This window comes from Nelumbo lutea, chromosome 4 (assembly GCF_056320005.1).
Source record: "Nelumbo lutea isolate HS-2025 chromosome 4, American lotus-T2T, whole genome shotgun sequence".
NCBI lineage: Eukaryota > Viridiplantae > Streptophyta > Magnoliopsida > Proteales > Nelumbonaceae > Nelumbo > Nelumbo lutea.
The window spans coordinates 17073700-17091665 of record NC_142687.1 but is presented as its reverse complement, the minus strand read 5'-3'; the positions used below and the strand labels follow the sequence as shown (position 1 = coordinate 17091665).

The 17966-nt window shown below is 36.4% G+C and overlaps 1 protein-coding gene across 2 annotated transcripts; it reads left to right on the top strand.

The window, feature by feature from the left end:
- Positions 1 to 4736: 4736 nt before the first annotated feature.
- LOC148854223 (putative methyltransferase PMT2) lies at positions 4737 to 11744 on the top strand. 2 transcript variants are annotated; one of them, XM_088984211.1, is made up of 7 exons: positions 4737 to 4989; positions 6084 to 6735; positions 6984 to 7194; positions 7359 to 7653; positions 9666 to 10055; positions 10825 to 10902; positions 11112 to 11744. In XM_088984211.1, exons 2-7 carry the CDS (start codon positions 6091 to 6093, stop codon positions 11344 to 11346), a joined length of 1854 nt encoding a protein of 617 aa, XP_088840337.1. In that variant the 5' UTR covers positions 4737 to 4989; positions 6084 to 6090; the 3' UTR covers positions 11347 to 11744. The 2 variants fall into 2 exon arrangements, with proteins under 2 accessions (XP_088840337.1, XP_088840336.1); XM_088984210.1 differs by having other exon boundaries at positions 4816 to 5133.
- Positions 11745 to 17966: the final 6222 nt, after the last annotated feature.

Sequence of the window (17966 nt, the reverse complement as noted above, 5' to 3'; positions counted from 1 at the left end):
ACTAACTGTATCTGCTTTTATATAATTGCATGCACTGTATCCATGGCACATGCACTGCTTCAAATACGAATGACCGAATCTACTGCATCTCTACAGATTCACCTCTTCATTCGGATCTTGAATTGCGTACTCCAAAGTTCAGAAACATGGGTTACAATTTCAGAAACATTATTGATCATAAGTTCATAACCATCTGATTGATAGAATTTCCATTTGGTCATAGCGTCCCTTCATCATCTGATTTACACTTTGACAAGGTATGAAATTGAAACACGTCAGTTGCCAAATCACAAAAAAAGGGCAATTTACAGATTTGAATGTCAAACCATCTCTGTCACAATATCGTCGTATCCATTTATTTTACGAGGAGAAATGTTACAGCTAGCTAACCTAGCACAAGTGCAGTGTATAAGTTGTAATACACAATAACACCGACATAGCTGGGACCGGGTCTCTCGCTACTCTATGGACTATTCTCCTTTGACTATAAAATAATCAGGTATGAACGGATTCTTCTCATCATGATAATGGTTTTTTCCTTTTTTTTAATTTGAAACCTGTGATTTGGCTGAATAACGAAAAAAAAAAAACGCACCGGCGCACCGTCATTCATAACTTTGGTACCGTTTGGGAGGGCTGAAAGCGTAATGGTTTCTAGTTTTCAGATGTGGGTTTCACATCTGCCTTCCACGGAATGCTCCTTAGAAACGCCTCACATGCGCATTTTAGCGTGATAATTGTTATGGGGAGATATTTCCAAAACAAGATTGAGATGTACTGTAACGTTTTTTGGTGTATTCAGTGAGGGGCCGATTTGAACTCCTGTAATTTATATGTTAGTATATTTGATTAAATTAAAAATCCTGAAATAAAGCTCAAATCGGCTGTCAACTGGTCAACTTGAAGGGCTGTCCGTTTCAGAATAGTATATCTAGAGCGCTTCAAAGCAGTTGAATCAGCTTAATTGAAGCTTCAGCTCAACCACCCCAAACGGCCCTTGGTTTTGATTCCTTCAACTTCAAGGGTTCCATCTAATGACATAAGCCGCAAGCGTCGGTTTGTATGTAACATTGCATATTGATATAGGCGTGCTAGCTAGGTTTTAAGTATCATACGTCATACCGTATACACTGCGGAGCATGGATCAAATCTAGAAACTTAGAAAGTCGTTTTCGTGAATAAGTTTCCCTGCTTTCCTTCTTCCAATAAATCTAAAATTTCGTATGATATGAATATTTTTATAAGTATATTATCATCCGGTTTAGTAGTGTTAATGGATAGGATTTGGGTTGGATCCATCTGTATCAAAACCAATTTGAATCGGTTGGACGGCTTAACAAGTCATATTGAATTCGACTAGTCCATGGTGATTATTGAATTGGATTAAACCTGATTTATCTAAATGGATTTATATTGAATTGGATTAGGTTGAATCAATATCCATTCATTAATCGAAGATAAGAGTAAGAATGTCAAATAGATCATATTTAGATTGGATGCAGTCGGATTTGAAACCAATTTGTACAAGTTAGATGGTCCAATAAGACATTGAATTGGACCGATCCAATCCAAAATATTTATCAGGTTAGCTTGAATCTGATCCATCCATGATGAACTCATATTAGACTGATTCAGATTGGACATATATATGTGTGTAAATATATTTTAGCAATAAATAATGTATACATATATTTTAGATATGTTATATGTATTATTTTATATTTAATTTATATTTTTTATTTATAAAATATTAAAAATTGCAATTGAGGCCAAGAAAGGGTTTTTTTTTACAAAAATAGTGGGGCAAGGCACCTATGGCACCTTGGGATGCATAGATCTCAAAAAGTTACCAAAAAAAAATCCCAATTAGACATCAAAGTGCAAAGTTATGGTTTCTAAAAATTTTGCATATAGGCAAACTAAATAGGTTGAACGGTTCTTGACCAAATCAATAATTTTTGGTCATCTGATAGGTCTTACTGAATCATACATGAAATCCTGACCAGGTGATGATTAAAACAGCTGAATTAAGGATAGATTGAAAACATTGTGTCAGAGGGACCTCTCATGTGTATATGAACTTCAGTGGTTTGGGAGAATGCTATTTCCCCTGTTTTATTAGGGCAAATTCCTTTTAAAGGCATGGTGTGAAGCACACTATATTTTATGCTTAAGCTATGGGTATACCGGTATAGGGGATGTTTGGAACCGTGGCTTTTTTTCAAAAAAAAAAAAAAAACGGTGCCACGTCAAATCCACATAGGCGTTTCAACAAATGCCCATATATCTCATTGTTTGATTCAGCCGATTATTAAAAATCGAGCATGCCTTGAAAATCGGGACTCCACCAATACATGTCGGCAAACCATTTTCTCCAACGGTTGACTGATGTATATCCTATGTGGTACTCATTAGCACATACATGAAAAACGATGATGAAGATCACCTTACCAAACAGAATTATATTGCTCTTTGCCTAGGTGACTAAAACGTTTTTATGAATTAAACGAATCTTAAAAACATGAATGTTTTTTCTTAAAAATCGGTCCCAAAAAACACCCACACTTCCAAACACCATAATAGTCATTCAGATCGCGCTCAACACAAAATCGTCTCCTTTAATATATCAAATGACAAAAATACTCTCCAACGAGGGTACGTATGTCTTCTAAATAAAAGTTACAGTCCGTACATAGCATATCTACTGATCTATCTTTGCATTATTTATTTCTCATTCTCCCCTTCCATTTGAGTGACATACATCATCACCGGCACCGCTTGGGAATTTGGGATGCACGCTGAATTCACATATGCACCCCACCACATAGTGCGCTCCACAAATGCCTACAACATATTCGAATTGTGTACTGGGAACATGATAATTTCGGAAAATGTTTTCAATACACGCTGAAATGTATATAAGGCGCAGATGTGATCTCCAGCATGTTTTGTGTATAATGGGCTATGCAATCAATCATCAGTGCCCAACTGTTTCATACACACAAAATCCACACCTGACAAATGACACCTACCTGTATAAAACACTTTTGTGCTGATTCAGACTCATGGTTGATTATGTAGTCCATTATACACAGCATAGAGAGTAGGAGCAGCAGATCTAATGCCCATTAGCACCACAGAATAGTCATTAGAATTTTTTTACAAGGCTTTTTTGTGAATACCTTCAAAATTCAAGGAATGGAGGAAGAAATGGGTTTTAGGGTTTAAAAGCAGATTTGCTTGTGTCAGTATTACTATGATTTGCGCCGAATACTAAAAAAAGGTTATGTTTGAATATTTTTGCTTTGAGAATAATTTTGGTAAAAAATTTTGGAAAATATGCTATATTTATTTGTGTTTCCGATGATGGTTTTCAGTGGTTTTGCAGTTTGAGACTAGCAACAGTGGTTCAGTTCTAATAGTGACTCAATAATTTTATTGAAGGGTGGTGACCACCCATTTGCACGAAAACGAAACTACTATTTCACCTAAAGTACGAAGTATGAAAAATCGACCCCATGCTTTTAGAGTTTTTCATACATTTTAAAAGTATGAAAAGAGAAGTATAAAACATATAATATAAATGTTATATCATACTTTATAAAAGTCTATCCAAATAAGGCCTAAAACTTTTAATTGCACTGAAAATCTTTTTTTTTTTTTTTTTGCGCTTTGTTCCTTTACGGTTTTTATACGGATAAGAGCATCAAGAGTTTTGCCATTCTCAATCCAAAAAAGTTAGGTTGGGTTAGGGTTAGCCCCTTGGGCAATCCGACCCAACCTCTCTATAATACATATCATATATAAATATATTATATATATGATATATGATATATAGATTTGTTTATATGCATGAAAATTGTATAACCCCCACCATATACTATCATTTATTTCTTTTAAGATAATCATTTCACTTAATCGTAATTAGAAATACTAAAACCTTAATAACATATTTATTCTTTATCTCCTCTATATTGTTTTATCACCCATAGCTTGTTGTCCATAAAAGATCTATTATAAGTCATAACTCATAATAAATTATAGTAATTTCAAATACTTTTTTTTTTCTGAATTTTGTACTTAAGGCTCAGTTTGAAAAGAGTGTAAATACAAATATGTACTATACAAATACATATAAAATAATACAAAATATAAGGTTTTGCACTCTACAAATTTGTATTTGTATTTCTTCCAAATAGAGCCTAAGAAACCAATAAAAACATCAACAAACAAATACTAATAAAGCATAGGATTAATATATATAGTGAAAGTTGAATTAAGATATAAGATTTAAAATTCTACAAGATTATAAGGAATGGAAAGAAGGTTGTATTGAGCCCAATCCAAGTCCAACCCAACCTGAAATTGGCTTTGTGCCGGGTTGAATTGGATTAAGGTTGAAAGAATTTAGTTGAAATTAAGGTTAGAATTGGATGGATTAAGTTGAGTTAGAATTAGAATTAAGAGTTTAAAACTTAGGATTGAACTAGAATTGGCCACAACCTGACTTAACCCGGCCCGACTTGCAACCATGGCCAAAACCATCATAGGTCTTGGGAGAACAAATACGACGCCAACCAACAGGGGTGCCCTAATTTGTCTTTCTAACTTGGTGAGGGGTATCTTTTGTCACCTTGTAATTAACCGGCAACTCACAATCTCACATCCGTGGGCTGGTCCCATGGGAGGAAAATGTAATGAAATAGGCGGAACAGTGTGCACTATGACCTCAATTTCATTTCTTATTACGTGGAAAATAAAATAAAAAAGTGAGAAAAAAAAAAACTTAAAAACCCAAGATTTTCCATGTTGTACAGGATTTATGAGTGAGTCCTGGGAAGTGAGAAGAGAACGGAGAACGCGTCTCGTTAACTCATAAATTTCTTCATCGTCGACTAACACAGTAACACTTCATTTTGATGCTTCTCTTCTTTTCCAAAGCTAGGCTTCTTCAGAGATTCAGAAACTCCTCTCATTCATCCAAGCGAGGTCGGTTTCTCTATTTGCTTCTTTGCATTCTTTCGAGCTTTTCTTCGCACGGAGTGAAGAGGCTCTCAATATTGAAATGAGGAGACTTAATTAATAGGCTGTCTTGAGATCTGCATATTGTTCTCCTTTCTCGTTCCGAGATTGGTAAGAGATCTGGATATTCGTAGCAGATATAACTTCTTCTCGATTGGTGATTGTTTGCTTGATCATTTCTTACTTGCGTTTCATTTTTTTCTCCTTTTCCACCCTCTCCCGATCTCTTTTGTGGGATTCGATTCAAATATGACATTTTTATTAAGGTTTAGGTGTCAATGACTTTGTTTCTGTTTTCCGACGTAAACCTGTTGTGAGTACACGGTGTTTTAGCTTAATTTTGACGGTCCCCTTAATTTTTGATTGCGTTCGTTGATCTTTGTCTTAATTGTTTTCACTTATGCTAGATTTCCTTTGCTGTGACGTGATCTTACAGGATAGATATATGTATAATGCCACCTTTTTTACCACTTACATGGCCATTTTTCAACTGTACTGATTGGTATTACAAAAAAGAAACGAAAACTAATTTATACCGGGAGAAGTGTGAAACTTGATCTTGGGTTCTGTTGAATCAAATAAGGTGTCTTTACTCTAGAAATCTATGATGTAAAAGTTAGATCTGGAAGATATATGTAACGGGGCTCCAGCACAATTACCTTTGAGGTTCACTTATACGTTATTTGATCTGGACGTTAGCTTAACTGTATAAATCTGACTTCGGTGGAAACTTATCCCTTTTTTCATGACTATGGATGCCCAGACGTCCTACCTTCTAAAGCATCTTGAACTATCAGTTAGGGCGAAAATTTCAGAACGGTAGGATCAGGGGACTGGTCTGAGCTCAAATTTTGAAAGAAAATGTATTGGAGGGATAACATTTTTTCGCCTTTGTTTACATGGACTAATTTGACTAGGCCTATAGTGATTTGTTCGTGGTACTTCCGAGTTTTAATGATAATTTGTCTTCCTTTGCCATGTGCGTTAAGTCCATTGAATTTTTACTTTATTTCTATTCAAATTCTACATAGCTATACTAAAATAGTCTGCAATTATTTCAGGTACATCATGGCTATGAAAATGAACTCTGCTGATAATAGGACACGGAGCTCTGTATCTATATTTATAGTAGTTGGTTTGTGCTGTTTCTTTTATATTTTGGGAGCATGGCAAAAAAGTGGTTTCGGGAAGGGTGACAGTATAGCTGTGGAGATAACCAAGCAAACAGATTGCAGTGTCCTTTCCAATTTGAATTTTGAGACCCACCACAGTGGTGAAGCTGGGGTGATTGATGATCCTGGCTCAAAAGTTGAAGTGTTCAAGCCATGTGATGCTCGTTACACCGATTATACTCCCTGCCAAGATCAAATGCGGGCTATGACCTTCCCTAGGGAAAATATGAACTACAGAGAAAGACATTGTCCCCCAGAGGAAGAGAAGCTGCATTGTCTTATTCCGGCACCAAAAGGATATGTTACTCCTTTTCCCTGGCCAAAGAGCCGTGATTATGTACCTTATGCCAATGCGCCATATAAGAGCTTGACAATTGAGAAGGCTGTTCAGAACTGGATTCAGTATGAGGGCAATGTTTTCAGATTTCCAGGTGGAGGAACACAGTTTCCTCAAGGAGCAGATGCATATATTGACCAACTTGCTTCTGTAATCCCAATTGAAAATGGGACAGTGAGAACTGCGCTAGACACTGGTTGTGGGGTATGTTGAATTCTATTGAGTGCCTACTGAATTTGTTCTGAATCCATGTACTTTGCATTTCTTAATATGAATGCCACTTCCTTTTTTCCTTTCCTTTAGGGCTGATATGTTCAGTGCTTCTATGTGATTGTTTCATTTTTTAGATATGTCACAAACCATATAATTTGTTTTTCAATACTTTTTATTTGTTTATTGATCATGCTATTTGGATGTTTTAGTTGATCCACTAACAATGGCATTATGCTCAGGTTGCAAGTTGGGGAGCATACCTTTTGAAAAGGAATGTAATAGCCATGTCATTTGCACCAAGGGATTCACATGAAGCACAAGTTCAATTTGCTCTGGAAAGAGGTGTGCCTGCTGTTATTGGTGTGCTTGGAACCATTAAACTGCCGTACCCATCTAGAGCCTTTGATATGGCTCATTGTTCTCGTTGCTTAATTCCATGGGGAGCAAATGGTAAGGATAATATTGTGGTTAACCCAACATAAATTAATAGTAGAAAAGCTCTAGTCACTTTATCACAGCAATCATTTCTTTTAGTTATATTTGGTGCGTGATTGTATCAGTTTTGCTGGCAAGTGACTATTTTGATAAAATCATATGGGCTTCTAACTTTGCAGATGGAATGTACATGATGGAAGTAGATCGAGTTCTTAGACCTGGAGGCTATTGGGTCCTTTCTGGTCCTCCCATTAATTGGAAAACTAACTATAAGTCATGGCAACGCACTAAGGAAGACCTTGAGGGGGAACAAAGCCACATTGAAGAGATTGCCAAACTTCTTTGTTGGGAAAAGAAATATGAGAAGGGTGAAATTGCCATCTGGAGAAAGAGCTTAAATGCTGAATCATGTCGTGGGAGGCAAGATGATTCCCGTGCTAATATATGTGCATCCAAAAATCCAGATGATGTCTGGTAAGTACTATTTTTATACTCTCAACTCTATAAAAAATTAAAAATTGTTGGATGGTAGCTGCCCAAGAAAATTAGTTTCCTTAAAGAAAAATTTTATGATGTGGTCAACTTTATTTATTATTGAATCTAAGCATGAAGATATGATTAGTTGGAAATTTTATTTTTATTAGTTGCTTGAAGTATTAATAGTGTTTCTGTAGACTTTGCATGACAAGGACATAAAAATGGTAGACACCCAAATCCACCCACAAGATACAGAACACACAATGTGTCTTAAATATGTTTTATTTTGTAATTTTTTTGTAAGTGATGTGCAGTGTTTTAAAAGGCGTGGGAGACGTACGCCTCACACTTCCAGGCGAGGCGCTCCCAAAACGCCCTGAGGCATATGCCAGAGGCGCTGACACCTCTGAGGCATATGCCTCAGGTGCAAGAGGCGTACGCCTCATGCGCAAGAGGCGTACGCCTCATGCAGACCTCATATAAAAAGACTGAAAAAAAAGGAAAGGAAAGGAAAAGAAAAAGAAAGAAAAGAAGAAAAAAAAAAAGAGAAAAGGAGGCTTGCGCCTCCTTGTGTTCAGGAGGCTTACGCCTCTTATGTTCTGAACTACGCCTCACACTTCTAGGTAGTGGAATGCCTCCGCATTTTAAAACATTGGTGATGTGTCAACCTGCATTTGCTGGGTTCCTGGTTGAGTTGCCAATTGCCATCTGCCTTGACCTTTGGCTTGTCTTTTATATGGTTCTGGGCCAAGTTCTGTAAGAAACATGGCCGATTTGGCTCTCCAGAGATGGTTGTTCATAATTCTATTTGTCTCTAAATTTTATTGAGAGCCCAAGAACATTTCTTATTCTACTTCACATTGTTCTTCTGAAGTTCTTTTACTAATTTGGTAATATCTTGTAAAGTAACTTTCCCCTCTTGCTAGGTTATTAACTTGGAGTAGTCTGAGTGAGTTGAATTTGAAGTCTAAGACCCTCCTATAGCAGAACATATCAATGCAGGATCCACTTCTTATATAATTACCCTTTCTTGTTTCATATGGGTTATATGCCATCAGATTTGGTACCCCTACTTATGAAACAGAAACTGAATTTCTGGCAAATTTGACAAGAGTGTACACAGACTTGGAAAACTATGTAGGCCTAGAAGTCCATGGCTCAATAAAAGTAATAAACTTGTTCCATTTGATTTAATCTAATATTTCATGCAGTTCGTTATCATAATGCCTTTGACCTGAGATCTTAGTACATGTTGTTTTTGTCTGATGCAAGCATATAAAAAGTTGAATACCCACTGTCACAACATAAGTAGTAACTTGCACCTGGAAATGCCAAGATTCAATGGGTGATTTATTCAGATAAAGGTTGTGGTTTTCTTTCGTCTGGACAGTAAAGCTTGTTTCTTCAAATATTGAATAGTCAAAATAAGACAAACCTTAAAAAAAATACAAGGAAATGACTTTCTTTCTTTTTTATTTTTTGGTATTTAACACAACACACTAACTTTCCAACGTAGGTGGAAATATCAGGACTCGAATCCGCGTCTCTTCTGGGACTACCCAGTTAACATGCCAACACAACACACTAACTTTCTGAGGTTATATTGACTGATGGCTAAAATTTTGTTGCCAATCTGGCTCCATCCAAGTGCATGGGTACCCAGATTTTGCAGTTGGAAAAACTAAATATATAGAAAGCATAATTAATTGTGTTTGGAGGTGCATATAAATGCTCGTATTACTTCTTTTATTGTGATACTTTTACTTAAGGTCATTTTCATTAGTTTTTTTTATACCCCAGTGCCTAATTCTTGCATCTTGAGTTGTTATGCTGTACCTTAAAGTTTAAGCTTGTATTATAATAATCTATGGGCCAACACTGAAATGTTTTGAGCAGCTTTTATTTTGCTATTGAATAATGAATACTTTTTGTTAATTATTATTTGAACCTTCTTTCTATTAGGGTTTTTGACCTTTCCTGAAACTTTTATCTTTTTGGGTCATTAATAGGTACAAGAAGATGGAGGCATGCTTAACTCCTTATCCTGACGTAAACAGTCCGGATGAAGTTGCTGGAGGGGAGTTGAAGCCATTTCCTCAGAGGCTTAATGCCGTCCCTCCCAGAGTAGCTAGTGGATCTGTTCCAGGGGTGTCTGTTGAAACATACTTGGATGACAACAAATTATGGAAGAAGCATGTGAAAGCTTATAAGAAAATCAATAAGATCCTTGATTCGGGGAGGTATCGCAACATGATGGATATGAATGCTGGATTGGGAAGTTTTGCAGCTGCAATTGAATCTCCCAAATTGTGGGTTATGAATGTTGTTCCCACTATTGCAGAAAAAAAGACTCTTGCTGTTATATATGAAAGAGGGTTGATTGGCATATATCATGACTGGTACAACTTTCTGAACTCTTGCCTCTTCATCCCAGTCACTAAACATGTTATACCTGGTGTATGAATGCAACTTTGATTTTGTCAGGAATGACTAAAACACTTGGTTTTATACATGAAAGATTTTTTTTTCTTTTTTAAGAAAAGAAGGTTGATCGGAATATATCTTGTTTTTTTCCTCCTTTGATATAGTTCTTCCTTTTGGAGACAATAGTTTATCCATCTGTAGTTGTATTGATACAGGTTTGCTTCTGCATAAATTAAAAAAAATGTCATGTTACTAGGGATAGCATTTTATTATTTATACCCATCTTCTCTGTTGGCTCTTGTGTGCTTGATGTAATAATATTTGTGCTTTACCATATTAAAATATTCTTGCCCTTTTAAATAAAGCTACTGATTTTCTAATCTTCTTAACCCTTAAGACCCTGCAATTCCACTTTTGATAACTGAAGAACAAAATGCTCCTTCTATCTGTGATTTGAGCTTGTTGAGAGTACAAATTTTCTTTTTGACTTGAAAAGAAAAAAAGGCCATAGTTTTTCCTGTTGTGCCATGAAGTCAAGGTTTGTGCATTTTCTTTATTCTTCTTTCCTGATATTATTTTGTTTCCTTTATTCCCTTCTGCGGATATGGGGTGGGGATGTGTTGTTTTTGCTTACTACTGTTAGATGTGGTCCAAAAATTTTGTGCTTTTAAACCAACTTGGTTTTGGTTGCTTTAGTTTTACATGCTTGTTTTCTAACACCTTTTTCCCATGCTTCTGGTTCAGGTGTGAAGCCTTCTCTACATATCCAAGGACATATGACCTCATTCATGCAAATGGTATTTTCAGCTTATACAAGGACAAGTAAGTTTTTAGATTAGTGAACTTAGGGCTCTCCCAGATATGGTTTTGGAGTTAGCTACTTGTCTATTTATTGCACTTCTGTGCCTTTTGGAAGACCTAATGGTTTTGCTTACCTGATTAAAAGATCCAACAGTTTTCTGCTTCTAATTCAAAGACCTCTCTATAATTCTATCATGATATGCCTCTTAACATGTGACACAAATAACCAGATGTAACGCTGAGGACATTCTTCTGGAGATGGATCGGATTCTGAGACCAGAAGGGGCGGTCATCTTTCGTGACGATGTTGATGTGCTGATCAAGGTAAAGAGGATCATTGCAGGGATGAAGTGGAATACAAAAATGGTAGATCATGAGGATGGCCCCCTTGTGCCTGAGAAAATATTGGTTGCTGTCAAACAGTACTGGACTGTCAGCGAAAACAACTCCACGTCCTCAGTGTAAAGGATGGAAAATGGAGGAATTTCAGCAGTCAATGCTCCCTAGATTCAGGTGGAAATGGTGCTTAAATTTATTATCCTGTGACTGCTTGGCAAGTGGCAGCAAGTCAGAGGGAGGATGGCTCTTACAATCACATTGGCCGTGATCTTTTATTGTAGTTATTATAGAAAAATTACATTAGTCTCCAGGCTTTATTTATGATTTGAGTGCTTTCCAATTTTTTCAGTATCTGATAGTCGATGCTCTTGCAAATATGAGCAATCGGTTAAAGGGCTTCCACTAGTTCAATCCACGTTTTGTAAACAGGATTTTAGGTCCTTCCAGAACTTTTGTTGTCATTTATGTTCATCTTTAATTTATAATATTAATAAAAGGTAATAGTGCCCATGGATTTTGTTGCCTTTTGGTTAGTTCTATCTTTGACTCGTTATTCAGCTTAATTGCCCCCAAAACTCGGTCTCCACCAACTTTGATCTTTTTTTTTTAAGGCAAAACAGTTGAAGTATTATTCATCTATACTTTCAATATTTACAAAGCTGTGGCGTTAATATGCTATATCTTTGTCATTTTTACAAGCCGAATAAGCCAAGTTGTGGACCAAAACATTCAGATCCCTTCGAACATATTGAATATTTACTGGAAAGAATCAACTCCATAACTCCCATAATTGATCTATTCCTAACTGAAAGTGCCCAGGTTTGTCCAAGATAAGTCTGTCAATGAACCAGTTTTGGGTTGAACTCGTTTAAATCAAAATCAATTTGGATGGATTGGGTGGATCAGTAAGACATTGAATTGAACCAATTCAGAATGAATGGTCCAAAATATTTATTGGATTGGATTAGACCTGGTCCATCTGTAATGGATTTATATTGGATTAGATTTGATTGAACCAATATCTGATCCATTGATAAGATAAATGTACAAGTGTTAAAATCAATTTGAACAAATTGGATGGTCCAGACATTAAATTGAACTGGTCCAAATGGTCTAGAATATTCATTGGATTGGACCTGATCCATCTGTAATTGACTCACATCAGACCCGATCGAATTGGACCAAATCTGGTCCAATTGGCACCCTTACTCCAAGCGACGATCCTTAATTATTTTGATTAAAACTTATGCCTCTAAAAATGTATACACCTTGAATACACCTAACCTTTTTAGCATGTTGAAGAGCTTGAATTAGAGCCCAAAGCTCTGCTTCTTCGGATCCAACTTTACTGCATTTTCTACCCATTGCTGCAATTGCCTCCTGATCACGCGTTAAAATTACATACTAATGACTGCTCTACCACATATTGGCATGAACGAACCATCAATTACAAAGATATAGAGTGGTTAGTTAACCATGCCCCTTTTGTATTTGGCTTTTGTGTTACTCGTTAATATGTGCCTAAACTATTATTTATATAATATAGAGAAATTTGGGACGAGATTTTCTGTGGATCAGGTTTGGTTCCACGATATATAATACTATTCCTTGTGTCCCAAATTAATCTCATATTTCTTAAAAGTGGCCCCATAGTGATTTTGCATTTCTTTTGAAAGCTGCACAAATTTAAGACACATCATTGCTTCAAGTTCAACCATCTTAAATCTTAACGAATGGCCACATGTAATGTTTTTCAGGAGTCACTCCTATCTGGGCCTGTATCCAAATTGCCCTTGTAGAAGGACACTTGAAAAATAAATTAGTACTCGATTCCTATTTCTCGTTGCAAAGTAAACATATGATAATGGCTTGTTCTTCTTAGATACCATAGCTTTTAAACTATAATTCCATCATCCCAACAGGTCTTCCACATAAACAGTTGAAATCAAAATGGCACGTTAGGCTTCCATCAGACCATCGTCCTTTTCCCAAACTGGCACGACTAGGCAGCTCAGATTGAAGAGTTGTATACTTTGATGATTTTGTAGTAAATTTAGCAATTGAGTTATGCTTCCACAATAGAGTATCTACATGGCCGTGCCCGTAATTGAACAATAATGCTGAATTTGGTTGGGCTAATACTAGTTGCTGAAGCAAATTAATTCTCCAGGAGCCCTCTGTATCTACTAGCTTCTTCTGATGCTAAAGTGGATAGTATTTGTTCGTTATATATTCAGCCCAAAATGCTTTTGGTTTTGGGTAATTCATCAAACATTCAAACGCCACACCATATTTCAAATCATTGATAAAATGCAGTTTCCATAATAAATAAGCCAAAAAAGAAAAACCATCGACAGCAGGATTCGAACCTACGCAGGCAGAGCCCAACAGCTTTCGAGTCTGTCTCTTTAACCACTCGGACATATCGACATTGGTTGCTGGTCAGCTTCTGAGTCACAAAATATGACTATATCCATGTCAGCGCCTGAGTTCCTATTTTTTTTTTTTTCTGAGTCACAAGTAATAGCTCAACCGATCAAAGCCACCCCTCCCCCCCCGTTATATTTTTTGGCAACCAAAATCGCTCAGATCTGCATGATCATGATCTTGTTAAATTAACCTTGGAGCCCTGCAATTCCGAAATGGGTATGAAGAGAAGCAAAAGATATACAATTATGAAGTTGGGGTAAAATTTTCTGTGGTCATTTGTGAAATCGGATTGAGCTAGCACCGAACCAGGTCTGTTTTGACCTTTGCGAGATGTAATATATCATTTTTCCACACAAAAAAGCTGTTGTTGGGGACTTCAGCTCGGTAAATTCATTAATTACCTTCTAAGTCATTTATATGTGATTATGATCAGAAACCGCATGTTCTTCCCCAAAATAATGACCATCAAGATTAACTGTAAGCTCGTAACCATGTGATGTTGTTCAGCAATTACACCAGTAGAATTATTTTCATCTTATTCCATGTGTATGACAGTAGCAAATATGCTTCTAATAAATAAATATATATTGAAAGTGGGCTTGCAGAAAATTATGACCGTTCTAAAATTTTGCAAATTAATTTCTTATAATCACATGAGCAAAAGAGGGCTTATTTGTCTCATTCGACAACGGTTTGTTTTGTTTTGTTTTGTTTTTGTTTTGTTTTTTTTGTTTTTTTATTATGTTTTTGAAATGCCAACGGGGTTACATAAATAGGCATCGTTTCGAGATAAAAATGAAGGCCATGTTTGGCGTGTCTTTCATTATGGTCTTTTGGCCGTTTACAAATTGAGTAGACCACACTGTAGTCTTTTTCCATTTGATTTGTAATAGATTTAGCCGCCAATAGTCGGTGCACTGAAAAGATGCGAGAAAGGCACGGAAGTTTCAAATAGAGTTTTTCGTATCTTTCTCACTTTATTCTCTCACGAAAGACACGGAAAAATGTGCATTAGCCAAATTAGCTTCAGGTTGCTCAGTTCTTCATTCAAAAGTTCAATGCATGTTTTGATTGTCAGAGCTATCAGAAGATCTTCCCAAAAAGATTTGCCAAACAGCCCTGAAATCTCATTGTGGACTGCCATAACTTATAAGGATCTGTTTGATTTGTATGATTTGTAGTTAGAATCAAAATTTTTTAAAATCATAATCAGAATGATTTATTTCCATAGTCAATTGGTTCAGACAAATGGGAGTGAAAATTAGAATCAACAGGGAAGGGATTTCATTCCCAAAGAAAGGGGAGGGAATGGCCATTCCCTCAAATGAGAGAATGCCATTTCATCGGGAATGAAAATCCAATTCCATCCAACCAAACTGCTCACTGTCTAAAAATACAGCTTTATTTGGTAATATTGTGGTTTCTAATTCTTCTGTTCAGACCCACAACCATTCACTCTCTCACAACCATCAAATTCAACTAATCTGAATCTATAAAATAAACCAGAAACAGCAATTGTTGTAGAACTGCATTCCATTGATCTAGAACCCGGGCCATTTTATAATGGCTGGATTGCCCGAAGGCCCTGAACTGAATTACCTTATTCAGTGGATAAAAAAACAGTCCCTCTTCCATCATTGAGCCACGTGTTCCATTGATTTAGAATCAAAGATTTAAATACATTTTTTTTTATCTATACTGATACTTAAAACACAGTTTTCCACATCAATTTAATCCCATATTCACATTGCTTCCCAACCCTTTGAAATTTTGTATATATATATTTTTTAATTTAAAGAATAAAAAAGCAAAACATGGGACTATTTAAATTCACGCTTAATGTGTTATTCCCTATAGAACATGTATGTATTGTTTTAACACTAATCCGTGCATGGAACTTGTCTCTTCTAGTTTTACCCTAAACTAATTAACTAATTAAGAGCAAATGAGCAATATCCCAATAATGAAGTTAGTTAGTTACTTAAATATATCCTGCATTTTCTAAAATTATTTAATATACATTATTAAAGCATTTAATAACAGATTATACGAGATCGGTGTCTAACTTTGAGCTCCACTAGAGATCTGAGCATTACACGTGGCAACCTAGAACTCATTATCCTTCCGCATTCTCAGAGACATCAATACATCATAGCTGAAATCGGATTTGATACTGCCAAGACCGTGTTCACATCCGTCATCGCCACCTCTTGTAGCCTTGCATCCGAAATATTTTCCAATGAAAAAATGCATACAAACATGGAGATATTCCTAGTGGCTGTAAAACACTGTGGGGACGGTGTAAGCATGTTCTTGTGAAGACTGAATTCGATCTCACCATAGCTATCCAAACATTCCTGTGAAGAAGAAATCAACTATTCCACTTGGAGTAGCACTGGACTGGACGTAGAGGTGTCAATGGCCCGGTTCTGGATTGGACCCCGTCAAGTCCAAAATCAATTTGGACAGATTGGACGGACTAACAAGAAATATTGGATTGGATCAATTGGTCCAAAATATTTATTAGATTGGATTGGACCTGATCCGTCCATAATAAATTTATATTGGATTGGGTTGGATTAACTCAATATCTGGTCCATTATTGATATAAGATAAGAATATCGGTGCCAATAGACTATGTTTGGGTTGAAGCCAATCTAAATCAAAACGAATGTGAATAGATTGGATGGTCCAAACATTGAATTGGGCCGGTCCAAAATATTCATTGGACTGGCCCATTTATAATGGACCCACATTGGACTGAATCGGATTAGAGCAAATCCAGTCCAATTGACACCCCTAACTGGATTAAAACCATGTAAAATCGCTACCTTTTGCTTCTTTAGGTTTTTTGGACATATGGGGTACGGCCTATTTCATTAGGTTTTTTTGCTTGTATAAAAGAATGAAAATTTTCACTATAGTACCTTGAACTTTGGGATAGTGTCAAGTTAGTATCCGAAATTTTAAACGTGTCACTACAGTGCCTAAACTTTTAAAAAGCGTCAAGTTGGTCTTTGCCGTTAACCGTCAATTATCTATTGAAAATGTCGAAACTACTCTTCAAAAGAAGACACTGTTCATTGTCTTCTATGTTGAGATTGAACCGGTTGAGGTGTTTGATATTCTAGAGTAATGAAGTCATTGTCTTCTACCTTTAGATCTGAATCACATTCTTGTCTAGTTATTTCTTTGCTTTCAATTATTGTTTCCCTCTATCATATTGCATGTTTTTTTTTTGTTTCTCTTTTTCTTTGAAAATAACCAGTTCAGTCTCAAGGTAGATGGCAATGAACAATGTCTTCTTTTGAAGGATAGTTTTGACATTTTCAACAAATAACTGACAGTCGGTTAACGATAGGGATCAACTTGATATTTTTTGAAAGTTTAGATACTACAGTGACACATTCGAAAGTTCGGATACTCCCAAAGTTCAGGATAGTAAGGTAGAACAAAAAAAAAAAGAGAGAAAAAGAAATCACAGCTTTTGCTGCATTGTTGTGGCTCCACGTACATCACTTCATCCAATTGCCACGTCAATACATCAAGGGTAGTGATTCACGGTTTCAACCACTGATTTTTGGGCATTCCCATGGGCCCTCACTTATAATTACCAACCATACCTTGAGCCACTACCACCACTACTGCTAGAACAGCACTCGTGTCTGAGTTTTCCATTCCTCCGCTTCACTTAGTTATCACTTAAGAGTTAAGACAAAACAACCATACCCTTGTCAACCTTTCTCATACCAGGAAAGGCCCAACAGCGGGGCAGATCATGGGCATGACCACCAGTACCATGGTGCGCTTGGGAAGGTGATCACACCATTAGGTTCACAAGGTATGCTCCACGGAAGCTTCACATGGTAATATGCTGAATCTGATAGCCTAGATGATGTCTGTGGTACTCTCAAGCTTAACGCCATCAACAGATGGATGAAACAATGGTCAATCAAGTCAGGAGTAGCCATTGAGAAACCCCTGATCTATGCCATCTGGGTTTACATGGTCGATTGCCAACTCATGAAGCATGTTCTCGAACATCTTGATTGATGATTGAAGACAAAGAGATCAGTATGGAAAATGCAGCGGTTGATGAAAACAGCAGATTCAGAGATAGGGGTGGATTCGAGCCGAACCGAGTCGAATAGTATCAGGTTCGAGCTTGGCTCGAGACTATTCTATAAGGCTCGAGCTCGAATTCGAGTTCGGTTCGAATCAAAACCTTGAATTCGAGTCAAGAGTTCAATTTAAGAATTATAATAATATTATTAATTATTATATATATATTTATTTTATATTTAAAAATTTAAGAA

Excerpts from the sequence above, each read along its gene's own strand:
- LOC148854223 (XM_088984211.1), top strand. The coding sequence starts at position 6,091 with ATGGCTATGAAAATGAACTCTGCTGATAATAGGACACGGAGCTCTGTA. Across the intron at positions 10,056-10,824 it reads ATTGGCATATATCATGACTG|GTGTGAAGCCTTCTCTACAT; the intron begins GTACAACTTTCT and ends CTTCTGGTTCAG. Across the intron at positions 10,903-11,111 it reads TTCAGCTTATACAAGGACAA|ATGTAACGCTGAGGACATTC; the intron begins GTAAGTTTTTAG and ends ACAAATAACCAG.